This window comes from Rhinolophus ferrumequinum, chromosome 9 (assembly GCF_004115265.2).
Source record: "Rhinolophus ferrumequinum isolate MPI-CBG mRhiFer1 chromosome 9, mRhiFer1_v1.p, whole genome shotgun sequence".
NCBI lineage: Eukaryota > Metazoa > Chordata > Mammalia > Chiroptera > Rhinolophidae > Rhinolophus > Rhinolophus ferrumequinum.
Genome location: NC_046292.1, coordinates 55,006,921 through 55,031,515, shown reverse-complemented (window position 1 = coordinate 55,031,515; position 24,595 = coordinate 55,006,921). Strand labels below are relative to the sequence as shown.

At 37.2% G+C, this 24,595-nt stretch overlaps 1 protein-coding gene across 1 annotated transcript in view; it reads right to left on the bottom strand.

Moving 5' to 3' along the window:
• Positions 1 to 24,595, bottom strand: part of TNNI3K (TNNI3 interacting kinase) — a 273,108-nt gene that overhangs the window by 153,245 nt on the left and 95,268 nt on the right. The window contains exons 10-17 of the mRNA XM_033115870.1: positions 23,718 to 23,812; positions 22,979 to 23,128; positions 8,273 to 8,359; positions 7,653 to 7,709; positions 6,584 to 6,676; positions 6,444 to 6,501; positions 6,123 to 6,317; positions 5,301 to 5,405 (exon numbers count right to left, since the gene is read on the bottom strand). Of these exons, the coding sequence (XP_032971761.1) occupies positions 5,301 to 5,405; positions 6,123 to 6,317; positions 6,444 to 6,501; positions 6,584 to 6,676; positions 7,653 to 7,709; positions 8,273 to 8,359; positions 22,979 to 23,128; positions 23,718 to 23,812 (840 nt within the window). The remainder of the gene's footprint in view (positions 1 to 5,300; positions 5,406 to 6,122; positions 6,318 to 6,443; positions 6,502 to 6,583; positions 6,677 to 7,652; positions 7,710 to 8,272; positions 8,360 to 22,978; positions 23,129 to 23,717; positions 23,813 to 24,595) is intronic.

The following is a 24,595-nucleotide window of genomic DNA, read 5'->3' as shown; positions in this document are numbered from 1 at the left end:
AGCAGGAAACCCAGATATTGGCTTGAAGGGCCCATGCAGGCACTCACCATGGGCTCCGGTGGAGGGACAGTGACTCTTGGGGCATTGGAGACATTTGAGGAGAGACTGAGTTGTATAACTTCTGGGTGAGGACTGGAGGGACAGTCCCTGCTTGGAGTCTTTCTCCTGTGCAGCTGGCAGGCCTGCGCCATCTTTCACAGGCCAAATCTGACTCTGATTGTTCTGGTGAGCTCCACTGCTCCACCCTGCTGACGCACTGAGACTCTGCTTCACCCTACTTGCATATAGAAGGAGGCTTTATCAGCAGTTGAACCTTATGGGAACTGGCAGGTGGCAGAAGGCCTCAGAGTGTCCCGGCTTTTTGAGGAGCTACCCCAGACCTGGTACTGGTGGCATACATCCTCGGCTTGCAGCATGGCCTCTCCCACATACCTCCAGATACAGCACAGGCAGTGATCAACTGTGGATTGCTTTGTAGACTCTATGAGGTATCTCCTGGTCAGTCACAGGCAGTGGCTGACCTGGGTCTGCACTGGAGCCCCTCCTAAGAGTCCCCAGAACCAACATACTTGGAGGTTGGCTTCAGATCACAGCAGACCACCCAATTAGCCCCAGAAGTGGCACACACGAAGGGCAGTCTCAACAGCCATCAGAACCTGCTGGGACAAATCCCACTCCATGAGTTAAGCCTCCCACAGCAGCCAATTAGCTGTGGACATGACCAAACTCTACAGCCAGTACCCCACTGACAGGCCAACAGCAGTCAAGGCTCAACTATAATATGAGGACACACACAACCCACACAAGGGACAATCCCAGAGCATTCAGCTCAGGTGACCAGGGAGACTGTGCCAGGGTCCTACAAGAACTCAATTACATAAGGCCACCTGGCAAGACCGGGAGACTAGCAGCCCTACCTAATAAATAGAAGCAAACACAGAGAGACAGTCAAAATGAGGAAACAAAGAAATACATCCAAATGAAAGAATAGGAGAAAACTCCAGAAAAAGAACTAAACAAAATGGAAGCAAGCATCTTACAGAGACAGAGTTCAAAACAATGGTTATAAGGATGCTCAAGGAACTTAGTGAGAACTTCAACAAAGAGATAGCAAGCATAAAAAAGGACATAGAAACCATTAAAAAGGAGCCAGTGAGAAGTGAAGAATATAATAACTGACACGAAGAATGCATTAGAAGGAATCAACAGCAGACTAGATGAAGCAGAGAATCAAATCAGTGATTTGAAAGACAAGTTAGCACAAAACACCCAATCAGAACAGCAAAAAGAAGAAAGGATCCAAAAAAAGAAGGAGAGTTTAAGAGACCTCTGGGACAACATCAAACATAACAATATTCACATCATAGGGGCACCAGAAGGAGAAGAGAGAAAGGGATTGAGAACCTATTTGAAGAAATAATGACTGAAAACTTTCCTAACCGTGCAAAGGAAACACACACATAAGCCCAGCGCAGAGAGTGTCAAAAAGATGAACCCAAACAGACCCACACCAAGACACATTATAATTAAAATGTCAAAGGTTAAAAACACAGAGATAATCTTAAAAGCAGCAAGAGAAAAGCAGTTAGTTACCTACAAGGGAGCTCCCATCAGACTGTCAGCTGATTTCTCAACAGAAACTTGCAGGCCAGAGGGATTGGCAAGAAATACTCAAAGTGATGAAAAGAAAAAAACTACAACTAGGACTACTCTAACTAGCAGAGCTATTATTTAGAATCAAAGGACAGATAAAGAGCTTCCCAGACAAGAAAAAGCTGAAGGAGTTCATTACCATCAAACCAGTACTACAAGGAATCTTAAATCTTTAATCATTTAATCACTTCTTTAAGAAAATAAATAAATAAATAAATAAATACATACATACATACATAAATACATAAATACATAAATACATAAATAAAATAAAAAATAATAAAATAATAAAAATTATGAATAATAAAATGGTAATAACTACATATCTATCAACAATTGCTTTCAGTGTAAGTGGATAAAACGCTCAAATCAAAAACATATGGTGGCTGAATAGATAAGAAAACTAAACCCTTACATACTATGCTGCCTACTGGAGACTCACTTCAGATTGAAAGACACACAGGCTGAAAGTAAATGGATAGAAAAAGTTATTTCGTGAAAATGGAAACAAACAAACAAAAAATCTGAAGTAGCAATACTTATAGCAGACAAAATAGACTTTAAAACAAAGGCTATCACTAGAGACAAAGAAGGACCCAGCAATCCCACTTCCTGGTATTTATCCAAAGAAACCCAAAACTCTACTTTGAGGGGGTGTGTGCATACATATGTTCATTGCAGCATTATTTACAATGGCCAAGATGTGAGGCAGCCTGGGTGTCCGTTGATAAAAGAATGGATAAAGAGTAGGCGGTGCATATATACAATGGAATATTGCTTGGCCATGGAAGGGAATGGGTTCTTGCCATCTGCTGTGGCATGGATAGACCTGGAGATATTGTGCTGAGTGGAGTATGTCAGACAGAGAAAGACAGATGCAATGTGATTTCGCTTATGTGGACTCTAAAGAACAAAATAAAACAGAAATAGACTCATAAAGAAAGACTTACTGTATGTTTTAAAATGTGATCAATTAATTGGTCTGCATTTGGTATTCAGAATTCTCTGCAAGATAGTATTTGCCAGTGAATGCTAAATACTTTCTGTGTAACTCCTTATTAGTAAAGTCACAAGTGAAGGGAATAGCTGAGAGTGGACTCTATAATCTATGCAAACTGAGGATTACAATTGTACCTAATAGTTAGGTAATTAGAAAAACAATTTGTTTATTTGTTCTTGATTTTTTTTCTAAAATGCAAGGCTTTTTTATATTTTGTATTCAATTGAAAGGCAAATGAAAGGCATACTTCAACTTAAAAACAATTACTGAAAGTTTTTATCAATAATTTTTTCTTTGATATTTCTGAACTCTTCACTAATTTAGTTAAAAGTAATCTTCAAAAATAAGGTTCTTTTAGCCCTTGCCAGCTTTATCATTTTAAATTAGCTATCATTTGTCATCAGTAAGTTGGCTATTTTTAAACTATCATTAATTATCTTCCTTTATAGTCATCCGAATAAGCTGACACTCAGAAATGAACAGTGCATCTTTCTCAGATCTAGACCTAGACCCCCAATTAATTAGTTGTGTTATATGAAAAAAATTATCCATATGTATGAGAATATTGTGGTGTTTCTGTATTCTCAGTATATCAGAGAACAAGTGAGGGATTAATAGCAATAACAAATGGCATTTTTATAGTGCTTTAAAGATTACAAAGTGCTTTTATATACATATCTCATGGGAGTGCCATAGCCACTCTGTGATGGAAGTATCACTATTTCATCGTTTACAGTGTTGCTATAATATATACGTGTACAGGAAAAGGACCATTCATTTGATCCACATGTTGGCAACGTCAAGCAATTTGGAAAATGTTCCTTTTCCAAGAAAACAAAGACAGTTTCTAGTATTAAGCAAAAAATTTTAAAGTCTTTAGCTATAAACCATGCTTTGCAAGTTCCAATGCCATAAAATGAATATATAAATTGGGCTAGGTGTAAGAAGGTAAATTGGTAGGTGGTGGGATCTATAACAAGTTGGAACATACATTCTTGCCTACAGCTATATACATTTAAAAATATTTAAACATTATCGGCCAAAGAAAACATATCTTGTACTTCATACGCAACCTCTGCTCCACTAGCAGAATATGGGGTGTAGAAAAAGAAATAAAGCAGGAACACAGTAGCACAAGGAGATGATGTGAGAAATGGTTTGGGTTGCAGGAACTGAGCTTGTTAAGGACTGAGGTGCAAAGATGAGGGTTGATAAATGCGGCTGATGCTCATCCAATATCACCAGCCTCCTTCTATCTTTCTGCCTGACTTGGTTTTGCTGTTGTTGGGACAACATAGTACAGTGTTGAGAACACTATAATGATGTGACCTTGAACTCTTTAGTCAATTTCCTTATCAGTAAAATTGAGATAACTACAGTACAGAATTGCGAATTAAATGAGAGCATACATGACAAGGGGTTAGCAGAGCTCCTTTCACAATGTAAGTGCTAAATAAATGGCAGGTATTTTCATCACTCTCATCAGTACTGAAAATAACTACTTCTTTACTCATTCCTTGAACTTCTTAGTATACACTAAAGATGGAAATTAGCTTTCAGACCTACATGGTAAGAAGCTCACCAGGGGAAAGGCAGAGTTCTTTCCTTTCATCAAATAAATCAATAACCACAAAACCAAAGCACAGTATGAAAGCTCCTCAAGAATGGAATCTATGGCAGTTTCACTTTACAAGCTCTACTGTACCAAGTGTAAAGATGCTAAACACACTAGATACCCAAATACTTGTTGAATGAAAAATAAGTGTAATTAACCCACTTAATATTCAGTAGTTTTAGATCTGTGGACTTTGTACAAAGGACTATACATGGGACGTGTATGAACCTTATTGATAATCACGAAATGAAAGTTATTGGTTTTGATAATCTGATTTGTGTCGTAAACAAGATCAGTGGTTATCCAGCTATTCTCCACAGCACCTTTGGGATTCCACAGACGTGGCCCAAGAATTTCCATCCTTGGGAGTGGGCAATGGTAAGTAAACAGAATTCTCTACCCAACACTCTGCCTTCAATAAAAACTGCTCCATTTTGTATATTGGCCTTCCTGTAAGACTTTGTTGAGAGGAAATTTTCACTGTTTAAAAATGTAAATTTTTGAAATCCCTTGGGATTCTACCCTGGAACCCTCTGATTCTGTTATTTATTTCAAGTCTCTATTCCACATGCAAACATCTGCACATGAAAGTTAAGTAAATGACCTGCTGTGTTTGGCTAAATTTACTATTACAAAAATACCAAAATGGTAGCATAAAAGTAGTGTTTCAGATAATTTTGTATCATGTTCTCTTTCTAAGACAGATGATGACATTCTATAATAGTTGCTGATTTCAATCCTTGTTCTGACTTTACTAAAAACTATTTAGCTGGTGAATCTTACAGCTATCACTATCTTTTTGGACTTTTTAAAATAAATTTGAAAGCTCCATGAGAGATAGTTATACAGTCCTATATTTCTGTAAAACATAATGACAAAATTTTAATTCTCCTAGGCTTATGGTAGCTTGTACCCTTACCCACGGAGTAGAAAAAACCCTGACCTCCAATAAATCTAAAATGTATTTTCACTGCAATCTTAGACTCCTAGTCAGTTACACAATTCCAAATTCATTATTTGGGGGGGAAATACCTGTTTAAGTCACGGTGTATAATTGGCTGTGTCAGGTTGTGAAGGTACTCCATACCTTTGGCAACATCTACTGCAATAATTAATTTCGACTGCAAATCAAGAATCCTAGAATTAAAAAATAAATTTAATGAGGATGAAATAGTCAAAGTCAATACCATATCTTTGTAAAAGAAATGAAAGATAGTGTGTACGATTTGTTATTTTGTACAATTTCAGCCTTTTTTTTTTTTTTGCTATATTGAAGGTTAAGCTAAAAATTCAACAAATCTGGAACAGTAGCTCTTCTACATCAGATAATGCTTAATTATAGGTCAATTCAGATACCAATCTCTTTTATTTAAAATATTCTACTTGATTTTATAATATTTGTAGTATTACACTTAACTTATTTGTAATAATATAAAAATAAAATCTACAATAATCACATTCCATTATTGAATGCATAGATCTAGGAAGTGAATTCAAATTAGACTTATGCAAGAACTTTCTTTTTAAAATAAACATTGTGACCCCTGGTAATTATTTTTTTTCTGTTTACATACATCTGCTTTATTGGTATGTCAAATTTAGCTTAATTACTATAAACTTCAGTTACTAAATTCGTTGAATTTATCATTTTCAACTGAATGACTATTAAGAAAGCACTGACATATTTCTATTAACTAATTATTGGGTATAAATTATTAGCCATCTTTAAAATGCCACATTTCCTAGCATTCCGAGATTTCAGAAGGTAAAGTCTTATCCAAACATATAGCCTCTGAGGTGTTGCAAGGGTAATTCCAACGAAATGTAAAATAACTTAGAACAAGAGACTCATACCTCTTCTGTTCATGAAGGAGCGAGAACAGAGAACCTCCTGATATGTACTGAGTGACGATAGCAAACTGGCTGGGATCATTTAGGCAAGCACCCACAAACTGAATTACACAAGGATGGTTGAGCCGGCAGAGAATGGACACCTCTCGGCAAAACATATCCACATCTGACTTGGAGCAGTAGGTGTTGGCTCGATAACTGGAAATGGTAGCAACACGAAATCCTCAGTCAACAGATGAATCAAAACAAGGGGCTCACCATTCATTCGCTTCTCAAAGTTCACAGTTACACTCAGATGTTAAATTTTGTCATTTGCTTGCTTACCGTTTGATAGCCACTATTTTATTTCTGCATCGTCCTTTATATACTTTCCCAAAAGAACCTAAAATTGTTTAAGAGAAATAAATAAATACATTATCTTGAACTCATTAAACTAACGCAGACTAGTATCTTTTTTAGTTTACCTGAGCCGATAATCTCATGGAATTCAATTTCCGAGAGCTGAAGATGGAAATGTGAAGGCAATCCAGCTCTTAGGAGGAGAACATCTGCCTTCTCTGCAAACAGGAAGCGATATTTTATTTTTTAAGATAAAAAGTACACATCTGGATGTGCACACATGCATGCTTATATATAATTTACTTAAACAAAAAGTCGTTCCCTAGTAACATTTAATTTTTCAGCTATAATTGACTTCTTGGAGATACTAAAACCTTATCACAAATGATCCTTATCCCCTCTGCGTTAAAAGCATGTTAGTTCTTTCTCTCTGCTACCTAACTTTTGTTATCAGGGCTAAGAGTTTATTCCTAATCTAATCAAAAAACTAGCTTGTCTGCATGCCATGTCAAGTCTGGAGTATAGTCCATATCACATCATGATAACTGTCTTATCTGGTCACTCCTTGCAACCGATCACAAGAGGCTTAGCCAAATATTCATAAACTAATCCTCAAAGGGATACCAATTAGATGTCAGGAAATAAGCACATGAAAGAATCATTCGAAGGAAACATCCACAACCAAAATATAATTTTAAAAGACTTCAAATTCTAAATATCCAAATATAAATTTGCAGTTGAATCATATATTTTACTTTCCTTATTCAATGATATTAATTTCTGTGTGCAACACACATTAAAAACAGTTCACGAAGTACTACTTATTTGCGACCTTTTCAAAAATGATTTTTTTTTTCATTTTTTTCCCCCTATGGCAAACCTATTCTCAATTCTCCTTAAGTATATTAATGTTTGTAATTTACATTTCATTAAGAATACCAATGTTTATGAGAATTTGATCTTTCTTTAATACTCATGCAATATTTACTGTTGTACCTTCATGAACTAAGAGGGCATATGTGAAACAACATAGTAGGTGAGGTTAATTATGGAAAGAATGGTATCTTGATAATATTATTTATGCTTATAAAATTGTCATCATTTGTAATATGTAAAAGAAAATAGAAAGTTATCATAGTTGAGGCAGTAGTTATCTTCAGTAATAACATATAACACTATTGCATAATAAAATACCTTTTGTCATGCTTTTAATCTTCCCCAAGGGGGATGGAACAGACACATAGGAGCCATCTAGAAATCAAATTATATTATATAGTTGAAAATAGCAATCAGTTTTTTTCTTCAGAAAAGTCAAACATTATAAAAAGAAACAGGTGACAAACAAATTTGCTGAGGAACCAAATGAACCCAGGTGTTTCTCTGGACCCTAAAACTGTACAGAAAGTATTTAGTTAGAAAGTATATAAAAGGATTAAATGTCCAAGGTCTAGCAGACTCCAGCATATTTAATTTCTGTCTGGATATGCGTATTCTCTGTCCTGCCCTACTAGGTTACTGAAATGGAAAACGACTGCCCTCAGCTTACCCAGGCTTTCCTAGTCATGAACAAGCCTCATAAACATCCAGTCCAGGGGATGTTAACCTTGGGGGAACTGCAGATTGGTGAGTTAGAAAAGAGCCTAAGTGGGGGCTTCTGTATTTTCAGCCTCACCCCGCCATAAGTTTTCTTAAAATAAAGTTAATCTGACATGCTCTCCTCCCTCACTGCCGAACGATAGTAGTAGTAGAAACACAGGTTTACCTTTAGGAACAATATTCTACTAACAACAAAAACTGAACGAAAAAGGGGGTACCTCCTCCAGGCTGGGAATACCCATTACAGGGCAATTCATCCTGCGGTCTCTTATAATGCTTCAGGAGTGTGACAATTGCATCATGTCCTTTATGAAAAGAAAAAAGACAAAGGGTCTTAATTTCTGTTTGATTGATTCAGCTTACCACCTAATTCAAAAATTACCAGAGGTCGCTTGAAACACAGGATGTATCTTAAGAGTAATATATTGCAATAGAAACTTAGTGCATTTATTCATTCAAAAGAATTCATTAAGTCTCTGTTGTGTAATATGTGAGATGCTATGTTGGGTACTGGGGACACAATGAACAAGGTGACTATGATATGACCCTTAAGAAACTTAGTGTAGTTGAACAAATAATAAGAATGATGAGAATTTCTAAATGAGGAAATATCAAGTGCTATGGGAGGGTGTAATAGGGGACCATTAAATGGGTGAAAAACACATATGGTAATCAGGAAGGAGATATGTATTTGTTGTGATTGAGCATTACATTTGGTTGGCAACTGCAGCATAATATGGCACAAAGATAATTTACATAAGTGTTTGTGGCAGGAGACAGCTGGCTGCCCACCAATATTTGTACTCCCTATTCATGGAGTGATTTTGTCACTGGGAATGGCTGCCCACCCAGGGACAACAGTTCCCTATCCTCTTTGTGTTGAATTGTGGTCTTGTGACAAATTTTCACCAAGAGAACACGAGAAAAAGTGATGTGAATTCCAAGTCTGCGCTTTAAGAAACAGGTGAGCCTTCTCTACTTTTCCAATTGGTTGGCTGGATGCAGAGGGTTCTGAGGCCTTAGGAGATGGGGAAAAAAGCCATCCACTGACTAGAAATGCTCATCCTGAATTGTTACACAACTGAGATATAAATTTCTATTGTATAAAACACTACCAAAATTGTGGTTTACTCATTGCTGTAGAGACTTATTGTGAAGGATTAAAAATGTTAAGTGCTCTTCTGAGTAGACCAATAATTTTAAATAGAACTAAACTTTGATACTATTTTATGCTTTAATTATAAAAACAATCTGCTGAAACTAATTTGTACAAGAGGAAAACAAAGTCATCCTTAAAAATCCTGCCAAGAGACTTCTGAAAGGCAAGAGAACTCACTCTAAAAATGGCAAACTTTAGAAATTAAAAAAGCCTAAGTTCTTATCCCTTACTGGTTCAGAATGCACCTCGCTATGTACAGAGTATGCTGAGAGTTGTGCTGGCTTATCAAATCCTTCCTTCAAAAAAGAACTAAAACTAACAGAGCATGCACGATCATGAGATGGAATAATATATTTACTAGCACTAAAAGCTTTTCTAAATGTAACACCCCAAGACTAGCTTCTTAAAAAACAAAACAAAACATTATAATTACAACTGTTACAACTGTGGCAAAATTTAAATCTATAGAGTTAACAACTGCTATCGATTTTCTTATCATCCATAGCTTTCTATTCATGACTGGTGGATCTGTGATTTTCTCAATTCATAGACAAAGGTTATGATGAGGAGTCAGTCTTATCAGCATTTTCTCTGGAGTCTTGTGTGCTCACAATCAGGAAAAACCTCAAGAACAAAATGCCATTAGCCAACAGGCAGGTTTGTAAATAAAGAGCCTAATAGGCAGAAGGAACAGATAATCTAAAGGTCTGAAGATGGGAGCAAACATGTCATGTTCAGAAAAGGAAAGGCGGCCAGTGTAGCTGGAACATCGCAAGCAAGGATGAGAGTGGTACAAGACCTGGTTGGAGAAGTAGGAAAACACACGTCATGTGGAGTAGTTCTACCCCACCTTTTTAATGTGCATAAGAATTGCCAGGGGTGCACACGTTAAACCAAAGATGCCTGAGCCCTACCCCCAGAGATGGTGATTTAAATGGGGTGTAGTGGGATCCAAGCATTGCTTTTCAAACCGAGTCCCAGGTGAAGAGGATCAGAGTCTACCCTTTGATACTGTTGCTGTGAAGTTTTATAGTTTAGAATAAGGAGTTTGGATTTTAATGTAGGTGAGATGGGAAGCAGTGGAGGATTTTAATTAAAGGACATGATTGGTTTTACATTTTAAAAAGATTCCCATTTGCAGAGTAGAACTGATGATGCAAATTCATTAGGCTGTTGTAAAGATTAAATAAGATAATATTTGTGATATACCTAACAGTTCTAACACATAAATATGACATTTGGATCTTTTCACTGCTTTCCTTGCCTTACTATTTTGCCTTAAGAATTGTAAAGGGAACTTGGCAACACCTTTATGGAACGTCAGATAAATTTTGTAAATACTAATACATTCTATTTCTATTAGTGCTGTTGTTAATTGCCACAGACTTAGAGGCTTAAGCGACACAATTTTATTATCTTATAGTTCTGGCGGTCAGAATTCAAACACGGTTCTCACTAGGCTAAAATCAAGGTTTTGCCAAGGCTGCACTCCTTTCTAGAGGGTCGAGAGGAAAATCAGTCTCCTTGCCTTTTCCAGCTTCCAGAGGCAGCGACACTCCTTGGCTTGTCCCCCTCTTTCTGTATCTTCAAAGCCAGCAAGGGCTGGCTGAGTCCTTCTCACATCACTTCACTCTGACCTCTGCCTGTTCCTCCCTCTTTCACATTTAAGGACCCCTCCTATCTTTACACTGGGCCCACTGGGATAACCCAGGATAATCTTTCCCACTGCAAAGTCAGCTAATTAGCAGACTTAATTCCATCTGCAACCTTAACACTGCTTTGCCATGTAAGGCAGTGTACTCACAGGTTCCAGGGAGTAGGACCCGGACATCTTTGGGGGGCCATTACTCTGCCTACCACATCCAGTGGAATGAAACTTTTAGTGCGCTTTGTTTGTGTGTTGGTGCTGCCTCCTGGGACCACCTCCCTTTCTTCCCCATCTCTGATGGTCATTTTAGCCTCAGGATAAAAGTAACACCAACAACAACAAAAAAACTCACCGGAATTAAAATCCCCCTTCGTCTGTCTCATTGCTAGATTTCTAGGTTCTGAAGTTTTGTTTGCTCCTCTCCATACTGTCTGCCTCCACTTTAACCAGACCTGAGGTGATTTGGGAGTTGTTCTTTTACTTAATCTCATCTTTAAGCGTTTGGGACCAAGAAAAGAAAAAACAAAACAACAACAAATTTTTTTTTTCTTTTATTTCTGTTTTTCCTAGGAGAGGCATCTTTGGGGAAAGGAAACAGCCCAAATCCCAAGCTTTTACTCAAGCGTAACAGAGCTTAATTCATGGAGCCCACCTCCTAGCCCGTCTCAGCTCCTCGGTTGGACTGACTGCAGCTGACAAGCCAAGAGAGAGCTGCTTTCCCTAGTGAAGCGGAAAGCCACATCTTGAATCCGGACGCCTGTGTGAGTCAGCGATCGCACCCTTGATGTTACCTTTCGCTTCAACAGCTCTCTTGGCTCCACTTGCTCTGAGCAATTTTAATTTCCTGCCAGCAGAGTGGCACATTCGCTGGCATTCTCTTTGGAATGCTTTTCATCAGGAGCCTAATGAGTGCCTGGGTTCTGGCTGATGGTAAGCATGAGGCTGCCAGGGAAGTGCCAAGAGGCCCTCTCAGCCCTGGAAGGTATCTCCGCCTGATTTCCCACCTCCTGCTCATTGTGGGCAAAGACACACATGTATGGGAAATTCTCCACTGCAATCACTACTCCGACAAACCACCAATTTGGATGCAAAGGAACCTGAAAACCCTAAAACTTGGCCACAAGGAGTTAAGCCGAAAAATGCTCTGATGGAACTCACTAAATAGACTTGTTAAACCAAACTCCTGATAATGGATACACCCAGATAACCAAGGCACACTAATGGAACACATCCCGAGATAATCAAACTTCCACTAATTAAATAAAATGTTTTCCTATATCTAAGAATGTACTATCTACATCCAAGTATTTTAGCCAAATAGGAGGTTGCTATGCTATTAGCTTAATGCAGTTATAGTAATGATTTGCACTTTCAGAGTATTATTCATTGGAGCCCCTGAGGGTTTAGGCAAGTGAGACTCTTCTGCTGGCTTGAAGTCTCTTTCATTTCTAGTTTCCCACTCTTCTAGTCCTGTGTGTATTCCCCAAATTCCATGTTTTCCCTTTAATTTGTCTTCTTCTTGTGTTTCTTTATTCCTTACATTTGGAGTGATTTTTTTTCCTCTTCAAGCCTCTTTGCTTTCAACTTTCAGAATAGTTTTTTATTTCAAAACATAGATTGTCATTTATAACAAACTCACTCAACTCAATGCCAATTAAAAAATGGGCAGAGGACATGAAGAGACATTTTTCTAAAAAGGACATACAGATGGCAAACAGACATATGAAAAAATGCTCAACCTCACTAATCATTAGATAAATGCAAATAAAAACCACAATGAGATACCACCTCACCCCAGTCAAAATGGCTATCATCAATAAATCAACAAACAACAAGTGCTGCTGAGGATGTGGAGAAAAGGGAACCCTCATGCACTGTTGGTGGGATTGCAGATTGGTGCAGCCACTATGGAAAACAGTATGGAGGTATCTCAAAAGTCTGAAAATGGAACTACCTGATGATCCAGCAATTCTACTCCTAGGTATCTATCTGGAGAAATCCAAAACTCTAATTGTAAAAAATTTATCCACCCCTATGCTTATTGCAGCTCTACACACAATAGCCAAGACATGGAAACAACCAATATGCTCATCAGTAGATGACTGGATTAAGAAACTGTGGTACACTTATACAATGGAGTATTACACAGCCATAAAGAAGAAAGAAATCTTACCATTTGCAACAACATGGATGGACCTAGAGAACATTATGTTAAGTGAAATAAGTCAGATAGAGAAAGAAAAATACCATATGATCTCACGTATATGTGGAATCTAAAGAAAAGAATAAATGAATGAACTAATCAGAAACAGTCTCAGAGACATAGAGGAAAAACTGAGGGTTGCTAGATGGGAGGAGGGGTGGGGATAAGGGGGAAGGTGAGGGGATTAGAAAGCACAGTCGGTAACCACAAGATGGCCACGGGGATACGAAAGTCAATTTGGGGAATGTAATCAATAATGTAAAGGTTTTATAGGGTATCCGAAGGACACTTGTCTCATTAGGGAGACCACCTCAGGGATGATGTAGATGCCTGACCACTGCACTGTACACCTGAAGCTGAACAATAATGAATGTCAACTACAATTTTATATATATATATATATATAAAATATATACATATTATATATAATATAATGTATTATATGTATTATAATATAATATATGTAATATAATATATGTATTATAATATATGTATTATATATAATATATGTATATATATGTATGTATATATATATATATAGTTACAAGAAGCAGAGTATAGCATTAGGAATAGAGACAGTGAAAATGTAATGGCTCTGTGCGATGTCAGAGGGGTAGTGGATGGGGGGAGGGGGGTTGTCACTGTGTGAGGGATATAAATGATAAATGTCTAACTATTACATTGTTTTGTGCACCTGAAACTAATAAAAAATGTTTAAAAACTAAAATAAAATAAAACATAAAGTGTTGTTTAAGGCTACAAGTTCATCTAAAGGGCTGTTACAAAGAGAGTTGAGTATCTATACCATGCTTACCTTATGTGTACAACAGAGGATTCATAATTATTCCAGAAGGAAAAATACAATTTTTACTATTTCCCTATAAGATTGTTTCTCTGTCCCTACCATTTCATCTTAGGAACAATGAATGCTGTTTATTGCTACGACAAGTTATTTTAAGAACATAGAAGAAACCTTGCTATGAAAATTATTTTAAGAACTGAGTTTGAATATAAATGGTAAATGATACCAACACCAAGATCCTCCCCCTGACTTTGCGATTCTGAGGTCCCCTAGGTACAAGGTGAAGTAGAGCGCATGGAGATTTGGTCTTGATCACAGAAGCCAAGGGATTTCTATTGACCTCATATGTCACACATGCCCAAGTCATCAAAGGAGAAGTCTGGACTTTATATCTGCTTCAAAGAACAGAAGTTTTACAGCAACGATATAGATGAGATTTTGCTCAGCATTTTACATCTTCCCTTCTCATCATGATGAAAACTAACTTTCAGCAGCATTGAAAAGTGGGATCAGAGGGTGACTCCTGATGTTTGCCGTTCTGTGACTTCACTGTGTCTTGACAGTCCCGGTCCCACACACCGTTAATTAAATCACAGGCAACAAAAATTCCATACTTGCTACATATTCTCAAGACTTGAACCTGAAACATGTTTTAATTTTATGTCACAGAAAGGGAGCACACATCCCCTTTCCTCCATTATTCTTGTCCCTTAACCATCACGCCCAAATAAGAATGCCACATACCACCAGTCCTTTACCTTGAGATAAGAATTCAAAAGCACGAATACTTTTGTAAAAGAACATTATATACAAACGAAGGTATCTAGCTTTTCACTTTTCTTTTCTTCTCTCCTTCCTATTTGGCCTTTCTTTTCCCTTCAACCATCCTTCCACAAATATTTATTAGAGCACCCATTAGGTATCTGCTCAAATAACATCTTCCTAGGAAGGCCCTCCATGACTTCTCAACTATAAATAATGCCCCTGAACTTTTTACTCACCACTGCTTTTCCTTATTTTACTCATATCACTTATCATTATCTGATAGTTTCTATTTCTTTTCTTGCTTGAAGCCTGTGTCTTCCTGCTAGAAATGCAGACTTCCTTAGAGCAGGGAGATATTATCTGTCGAACTCACTGCTTCACCTCTGTTCCTAGTACAGTGTCTCATGTATTAGTTTTGTGATAAATTTTTGTTTGAATGAATGATTGGTACAAAAGAGATGTAATGTTGAAATAGAAATGCTCTTTACTCTTGTAAAGAATGCTGTCTAATAAAAAAGAAAAAAAATATACCTGTTCACTCAAATTTTATTTAGCCAAGCTCTAGGAGGGAAAGGTACAGGACACTGTAAATGTGCATATTACTGCTATTTTACAACAGGCTGGAGCGGTCAAGGAAGAGTTCCTTGAAGAATTGTTTTTTAAGCTAAACTTGAAAGATGAGTATGAGTTGATTAAGCAAAAAGGGAGATAAAAATCATTCCATCCAGAGGAAAAAATTTTCGTAGTTCCAATGAATAGAAAGAGAAGCTATGTTTGGAGCATTCTTTAAAATCTTCTGCCTGTTAATTTGAGTATTAGGGTTGTGCAGTTCATTAGAAACCTATGATATACAAAGACATACCTAGGCAGACAACAGAATAGCTGTAATTAGCATTCTTGAGAACAGCAAGTCTATTATGACTGACCAGATGTCATTAATGAGACATGGAATAGAATGTTATGACTGAAATATCTGCTTATATTCTATTTCACTTCAACATACATGTATTGAGCATCTATTAGGAATCAGCCATTGAAGTAAGGTTTTGGAAAACAAAAATTCATAGCCCAAATGCTTGCTCTTAAGAAGTTTACAATTTGGTAGTAGAGAGAGTGTTTCTGCATGAAGTAGGAAATACAGAGACAGAGATGTGCATATGACAATCACACATAAAGAAAGGCTAGACTGTCAGGGAGACATTCTGGAAGAGAGGGTCCATAAACCGAGTCTCGAAGGCTAATCAGAAGTTTGAAGAGTGAAATGGGTGTGGAGAATGGAAGGGTGTAGAGACAGAGAGAACTGCATGAGAAAAGGCTTGGAAACATGGAATAACATGCTATGTGTAGGGACAACTAATACTTTTATATTGCTATCATGTGACTACATACTGTCTTGAAGGGTTATTGTGCAGATTTGATGAGTTAACATGTATAAAGTGTTTACAACATGCCTGGTACAGAATGAGCGCCCAGTGAATGTGGGTCATAGTGAATGTGATGATGATTGTGGCATATGGGGTCAACCAGGTGACAGGAGCAACTGAATATGAGGACTGAAAGGTAGTAAGAAGGGCACAGAGCACAGACACCGAGTATGCCATGAGAACAAACGGGGACTTTTCCTATAGGTGATAGTCAGCCACTGAAGGGTTTTAAGCTGGAGAATGATGTGGTCCTATTTGCACCTTGAACGCGTCTCTCAGACTATAGTTGGAAAATGGATTCAAAAGATGCTGAAGAGTAAAAAACAAAGGCTAGTTATGAGGCTATAAAATGGATCAGGAAAAAGATGATAAGGATATGAACTCAAACAGTGATAGTAAAAAAGAAAGAAAGAAAGAGAGAGAGAGAGAGAGAGGGAGGGAGGGAGGGAGGGAGGAAGGAAGGAAAGAAGGAAGGAAGGAAGAAAGAATTAAAAATGTATCTATGAAGTAAAATAAACAAGATTTTGACTCAGTGAATTAGGGCTGTGGGGGTAGGAGGTTGAAGGAGAAAAAGCAGTCAAGCATCAATCCAGATTTCTGACTTACTGTGGATGGTAATGCCATTAAATGACAGAGTGAATAAGGGATATGGTAGGAGAAACTGACTGATGAGGACAAAAAAGATGCTAACTTCCATTGTGGACTTGTTGAGTTTTATATGTTCCTCAGATACCCAAATAAAGGGATCCAGCATGTCAGTTGGTTGGTGATTTAAAAACATCACCACAAAACCTTGACACTTCTCTATGACTATGGGAGATAATCCGGTTGTAGTGAAGAGACTTGCAAATTTGTGTTAAAGTTTTTAAATATTATTTATACATTTGCATGCAAATATACATATTGGAATAATGGTTTTAAATTACTTTTATAATATAGATACATTTTGATTACTAGTTTTCAAAATGTCCTTGATCTCATTTCAGTCCTGAGGTTTTAAAAGAAATGGTATTACTTGAGTCTTAAATAAGAGATATCAATACAAGAAAACAACACATGATTTTACATATTCCAAGTCTGTCCAGTGGTGTTTGGCAAAGATATAAACCCTTCATTAGGAAGCTTATAGAGAATGCCCATCATCTTAACATGTAGAAATGTAATCAGTATACACAAAACCACATATAGATTTTCAAATACCATCTAATACCACCCTCCCTCCCTCTCTCTCTCTCTCTCTCTCTCTCTTTCTTTCTTTCTTTTTTACTATCACTGTTTGAGTTCATATCCTTATCGTCTTTTTCCTGATCCATTTTATAGCCTCATAACTAGCCTTTGTTTTTTACTCTTCAGCATCTTTTGAATCCATTTTCCAACTATAGTCTGAGAGACGCGTTCAAGGTGCAAATAGGACCACATCATTCTCCAGCTTAAAACCCTTCAGTGGCTGACTATCACCTATAGGAAAAGTCCCCGTTTGTTCTCATGGCATACTCGGTGTCTGTGCTCTGTGCCCTTCTTACTACCTTTCAGTCCTCATATTCAGTTGCTCCTGTCACCTGGTTGACCCCATATGCCACAATCATCATCACATTCACTATGACCCACATTCACTGGGCGCTCATTCTGTACCAGGCATGTTGTAAACACTTTATACATGTTAACTCATCAAATCTGCACAATAACCCTTCAAGACAGTATGTAGTCACATGATAGCAATATAAAAGTATTAGTTGTCCCTACACATAGCATGTTATTCCATGTTTCCAAGCCTTTTCTCATGCAGTTCTCTCTGTCTCTACACCCTTCCATTCTTCACACCCATTTCACTCTTCAAACTTCTGATTAGCCTTCGAGACTCGGTTTATGGACCCTCTCTTCCAGAATGTCTCCCTGACAGTCTAGCCTTTCTTTATGTGTGATTGTCATATGCACATCTCTGTCTCTGTATTTCCTACTTCATGCAGAAACACTCTCTCTACTACCAAATTGTAAACTTCTTAAGAGCAAGCATTTGGGCTATGAATTTTTGTTTTCCAAAACCTTACTTCAATGGCTGATTCCTAATAGATGCTCAATACATGTATGTTGAAGTGCAATAGAATATAAGCAGATATTTCAGTCATAACATTCTATTCCATGTCTCATTAAATGACATCTGGTCAGTCATAATAGACTTGCTGTTCTCAAGAATACTAATTACAGCTATTCTGTTGTCTGCCTAGGTATGTCTTTGTATATCATAGGTTTCTAATGAACTGCACAACCCTAATACTCAAATTAACAGGCAGAAGATTTTAAAGAATGCTCCAAACATAGCTTCTCTTTCTATTCATTGGAACTACGAAAATTTTTTCCTCTGGATGGAATGATTTTTATCTCCCTTTTTGCTTAATCAACTCATACTCATCTTTCAAGTTTAGCTTAAAAAACAATTCTTCAAGGAACTCTTCCCTGACCGCTCCAGCCTGTTGTAAAATAGCAGTAATATGCACATTCACAGTGTCCTGTACCTTTCCCTCCTAGAGCTGGGCTAAATAAAATTTGAGTGAAGTTATACATTTTTTTCCATTAGGTTTTCAAATAGGTTAAAATTCAATACAGAACAAACTCAGAAATTTATAACCCATTGATGAAAATTTATCAAAATAATCAGTGAATTCACCTCTTCTCCGTTGTACTCCTCTCCACCCTCATCTCTTAGTTATGCTTTGCTGGCTGAGAAGTATAAAAAACCACAACTGGAAGACTTCATTACTTTCAGAGAATACACTATAGTATGTTTACTATAAATAATTCACACAATACTACACCTGTCAAAATGAATGAACAAAACATATATCATGGTACAGGAGCCTTGATTTTTATTGTTTTTGCTCACTTACTCACTAATTCTCCAACTGCAGCTCCCTGTCACTGTGAATTAAAGTAGTTCTGCTGTATACAAATATTGTATTCTGGGTAATTAGATATCGGGATAGGACCCTCTGTAAATTACTTTAACTGGTGTCAGTATTGAAGCAAATAAGAACTTTTTAGTTCTGTTTCTACTTTGGGTTATTTTCTGACCCTAAACAGACTGACATAAAGGAGTGATTTTCTTTGTCAAATGCAGCCTTTTCAAATCTAACTGCCAGACACACTATTGAGCTATGTGATCAATTCTAATTGGCTGAGATCTTTTCAATTTGGCAGTTTCATCTTTAATGCAATGGATGTAAGATTATGTGTAGGTCCTTTCAATGGTTTTTCCATACTGGTACTTAAGGCAGAGGATTTGAACATAAGCAGGTTGCTGGCTGTTTCTTCTGGCCAATTTAAATTGATTCATACAAGTCCTTTGTACCCCAGGGAAAGGGCAGAACAAATCCAAGTGAGTGAGACAGCTATCGCTACTTTCAGATGGAATAGTAGAAAAGAAGGAGGGGCAGACTTGGAGAAGGGAAACACTTTAAATATTGTAAAATTGGAGCTCTGAGCAGTCTGGAAGAGAAATACTGAAACTTAACCAGTAGGCTTCTGTGTAGAATCAAAGAAAATTATTTCCAAGATTGATTTTGATATCTTTAGGTTAAAAGGGCTAGGACCACATCATTCTCCAGCTTAAAACAAAACACAAACAGATTCATAGAAACAGAGAGGACAGGGATGGTTACCAGAAGGGTGGGGATAGGGGATGGGTGAAAAAGGTGAGAGGGAATATAGTTAATAATATTTTGATAACATTGCATGGTGACAGATGATTACTAGAAGAGTCAGGTGATCACACTGTAAAGTATAAAAATGTTGAATCACTATACTGTACACCTGAAACTAATATAACATTGAATAAATTTTTTAAAGGATTATGTAAATGGAAAGTAGTTTTCATATTGGATCCTGCAAGGAGCAATGGTAAGTAAATTTTTTTTCTGAAAGTATTCCAAAAGAAAATAAGATGATTCTTCCAGAACTCCAAAGGACCCCTAAACATGCTATATCAGAATAGCAGAGACAGGATCAGGTAAAAATTTTGTTTGGGTCAGGTAAAAAAAAAATGTCTGAGAACCATTCAATCAGAGAGAAATGCTTTTGAGAAAGACTCTTAGTTTTCTGTTAAGTAGTAGACTAGGAGAGTTATTTACATGGGGCACTTCCAAAAGCACTCCTTTTCAAATAGACAGATCCTGGTTATGAGGCTCTCATCTGGTTTATCTCTCTTGGGAAAGAAAACCATGATAGGGCCATTTTTACATCATCTCTATTCTATAACTTCAGCTGAAGTTTTAGTGCTTCTTCAACTCCATCTCCAATTTGCTCAGGAAAATCCTTAGCATGCCACATCCTTTAATTTGGTGACTCCCTCTCCAAGGGAGAAAGGGAAGCATTTCATCCAAAGAAAATAGGGACAGTGTACTGTTGACAATATTCTAACAAGGCCATTTCAATCCTCCTCGAATACATGAACATGATGCAACGTTTCTCCAGCAAGAGAAAATAGCAGCAATTTCATTTTGTTAGTTTGATTTGCTCTGCCCTACAACATATGCAAAATATCCATCTGTCTCCTGAGTCCTAACAATCAATTTGTTAAAATTCATAGTAATAATGAAATACAACACTGATGCCTGGCACATTAGTTGAACAAATAAGGGTGACAAATATGGCATATGTTGCAGATACCAGTGGCTAAGTCCTCTAAGCTAAAGGACTTTTATTGTCATTTGGTAGCAAATCTTAGGAGCTTCCACAATGATTCATTGTTTCATAAAGTGTGGGATTCCACAAAAAAGTAAAGTAAAACCAGTTTTCAACTATCACTCTCAATCAACTAAAAACAAACAAAGCCAACCCCTGTGAAGAGCTCTCTGTAGCAGCTATTTCTGAGCTGTCTTCCGGAAGACTAATGCTTTGTAAACAGTCTTTCTCTGAAACTCAAATTCCCTAAGAGACAGTCTGAGAATCACTTGAATAAATGCACTGTTTTGTGTAAATAGAACTTAGTAAGGCCTTCTGAAGCTTCAGAATATGTACAATTTTTCAATTGATACTCAAATATAGAACTCTAGAATTTCTTTTGTATAAAGTAGGAGGCCATGACACCTAACAGAAATGCATACAGATATTCATCAAAAGACATGTGCATGAATGTTCACAGCAACACTATTGTTAATAATACCTCATTAAAAATTATCCAAATGCCCTTATACAGTAGAATGAATAAATACAATGTGATATAGTTGCAAAATATTGTACTATACAACAAGAAGGAACGGTGTACAACTACTTGCAACAATATGGATGAATCTCACAAATTGTTGGTTTAAACAAGCTATACACAAATATGTACATATGTAACATTCCATTTATATAAAATACGGAAAGAGGTAAAATGAATATGTGCCCCAAGAAGACACTGGTAGCCCTTCTGGGGAGTGATTGAAAGAGAATGTAAGCGAGGCTTATGGGTGCTGCCCACGTCCAACTTCTTCATCTGGATGCTGAGTAAGCTCAGTTTGTGAAAATTCATTGAATTATAACGTGCAAACGTGTGTGTGCATATTTATGCAACTTAAATAAAAAGTGAAAAACACAACAGGCCTATATGTAACTCATTACTTACTATTCCATATCTGTTCTCTTGTCTGTATCAATGTAACTCCTATATCATTTTTTCACTAGCAGTCTTCAGACCTATATGTTTTTCTTTCTCCTTGTCTATGTGCTTACAACAGCTCCCCATTTCTACCCTTCAAACTCCATCTCTTCTTTTATTAATGGACCTTCATGTCCTGCTTCAGGCAGGAAATCTTTTAGATCAAGCTGTTAGCCTGAGAAATCTTCAAGTTTAGTAAATGCTCTCCTTTCACATGGTCTTCTAAGATTTTAGCATTTAAAAAGATAAGAACACTCCTTTACATACTTTAAGCATCCTAATAAGGCAATGCACGTATCAAAATCTATATATTTTACAGTACTTAGTTGTAACTCAGATTTCAATGACAACGTATATTGTTCCATGTTGTCTGGAAATTTAAACTCCATAGGGGCTTACATGTATTGAGCTCACTTATGTACAGCTCTCTTTGAGGTACAATGTATCTTAATAATAATGATAAAGATGCAATTTCACCTTCTGATTGTCTCTAGTTTCCTTTCCCTTAAAATGAAGGATTCATTATTAATCATCTTTATTTGTACACTACTACTCTACTATTACCAATGTTATCATTACTGAAATACCAATTATTGGCATTATTTTGTGCCAACCAGTGTTGTAAGCAATTTGCATATACAACCTCATTTATTTTTTACAATCTTGTGAAGTAGACGTTGTTAATACCCTCATTTTTCAGATGAAGAAATTAAAGTTCACCAATAATAAATAAGTTGCCCAAGATCAAAGGACTGGCTTGATTTAAACCCAGGCGTTCTCACATCAGAGCCCAAGCTTTCACCACTTTGAGCTCAAGTAAGTTTATACTTCAGCACTAATCATTGGCTCCCTTACTTTTTCTAATGCAGGCATTGTCAGCAGAGTTAGAGCTGACAAATATTCTTTCTTTCTCTGTATTTCATTTTTAAAACTGTGAATCCACATCAAAATTCCCCTACATAAGAGATATAGACTAGTTCCGTGTCTACTTTAAGAAAGGAACTATCATTACCTGTCACAATTTTGTTTCTCTAGTACCTAGGAGTGTGATGGCACATTCTCTTTTCAAAGTGCCTAGAATGCCTTTAGTTCATCTGTAGCTCCGGTGTTGTCTTTCCTAGTGATGGTCTATTGGACTCTTTGATCCAAGTCCCCAAAGACTCAAATATAATCTACAGAGAAATTGGAATGTAGAAATCATGCAAGCAAAACAATTATTGATGCATTGACATAATTTATGCACACAGTTCCAAGTATCACTACGGAGATGCAATGATGGAAAATATACCTTTTTCATAAGCCCACATCAAACATGTCTGCTCATCCTTTTCACCACTAGACCTGCTGGGATCACAGGCTACCAGATTCATATCAGCTCCGTTATCCAGTAAGAAATGAACCAGGCGAATGTGGCCATGGTAGCAAGCAGAGTGCAAACCTATGATAGAATATGAATGTGCAAAAGGAAAAAAGAGGAAAACTAGATCCCAAGTTTCAAAAGAGTCATTATCCCATAATAACACTGTTGCCAGAGACATAAAGCAAGGATTTGTTTCTTTCATAAAGAATTAATTCTATTACTGAGCAAACAATATACTTTAAGCAAAAGAAGTATCCTATTCTAGTTGATCTTCTATATAGACTGCCTTTTGTAGAGCACAATTTCTAGTATTTCTGTACCCACTATAATTACTAAGAACACATGTTAGCGTCTTTCTACAAATCAAAGAACAAAGACCCCAATCAAGTTTGAGCAGCAAACCAGGGGGAGGGCACTGACGTCAGTCTGTTCCTGGTGCAGGCCATCAGGGCTGCAGCCACTGTCGATAAGTTAGCATAATAATGAAACTGACCCAAGCCAGTCTGCTTTATATTATCACCATGCACCATCAATTCTAAATGATGCAATTGATAAACTATCCCTCTCCTTTGGGGTTGACCACTCCCACTGTCCCTTCCTGAGCGTACTACTGTTCTTGAGTATTGATACGCATCGGAAATTGGTGATGTTCTCACCACAGTCTTACCTGTGTGACCATCCCTTCCTTGGTGATTGATGCTTACGACATTCTGATCAAGAAGAAATTTAACCAGGTCAATGCTCTTGCCATAGGTACAAGCACTGCAAAAATACACCATAAATAAAATAGAAGGCCCTTGTTATAGGGTGAATTGCATGCCCCCCACATTAATATGTTGAATCCCTAACTTCCATAAACTCACAATGTGACTACATTTAAAAAGGTACAATTTAAAGAGCTAATTAAGTTAAAATTGAATCATTAGGGTGGGCCTTAATCCAGTATGACTGGTATCCTTACCAAGAAGGGGGGATTAGTACACTGATGATAGGAACAGAAGAACAACCATGTGAAGATACAGGGAAAAGGTAGCCATCTAAATACCAAGGAGAGAGGCTTCAAAGAAGCCAAACCTGCTGACACCTTCATCTTGGACTTCCAGCTTCCAAAACTGTGAGACAATACATTTCTGGTGAGCACCTAGTCTGTGGTATTTTGTATGGCAGCCCTAGAAAACTAATACAGATCTGATTTACCCAGACGATTCTAGATGCTGTTGTATATAAAAGTACCAAAGAGACGCAGAAGGAGAGAAGGAAAGAAGAGGAAGTGATAAAAACTCAGCACATACAGAATGAAATCCTGAAGATTCTCACACTTGGGCCTTCAAGAAAACAGTGTTGTCTAGTATTTCTTAACAAAAATTTCCTATGATATTAATCCTTTTTCATAAAAGGAGGGAAAATATTGCAAGAGTTTCACATATTTTTAGCTACAGGCCTAGCATTCTGCAGGACAATCGAATGGGGGAACCCAGGAGGGCCCTAAGAGACTTAGTCAAATCCAGGTCACAGTCTGAAATTTTTCCCTGTCGAATCCATGCA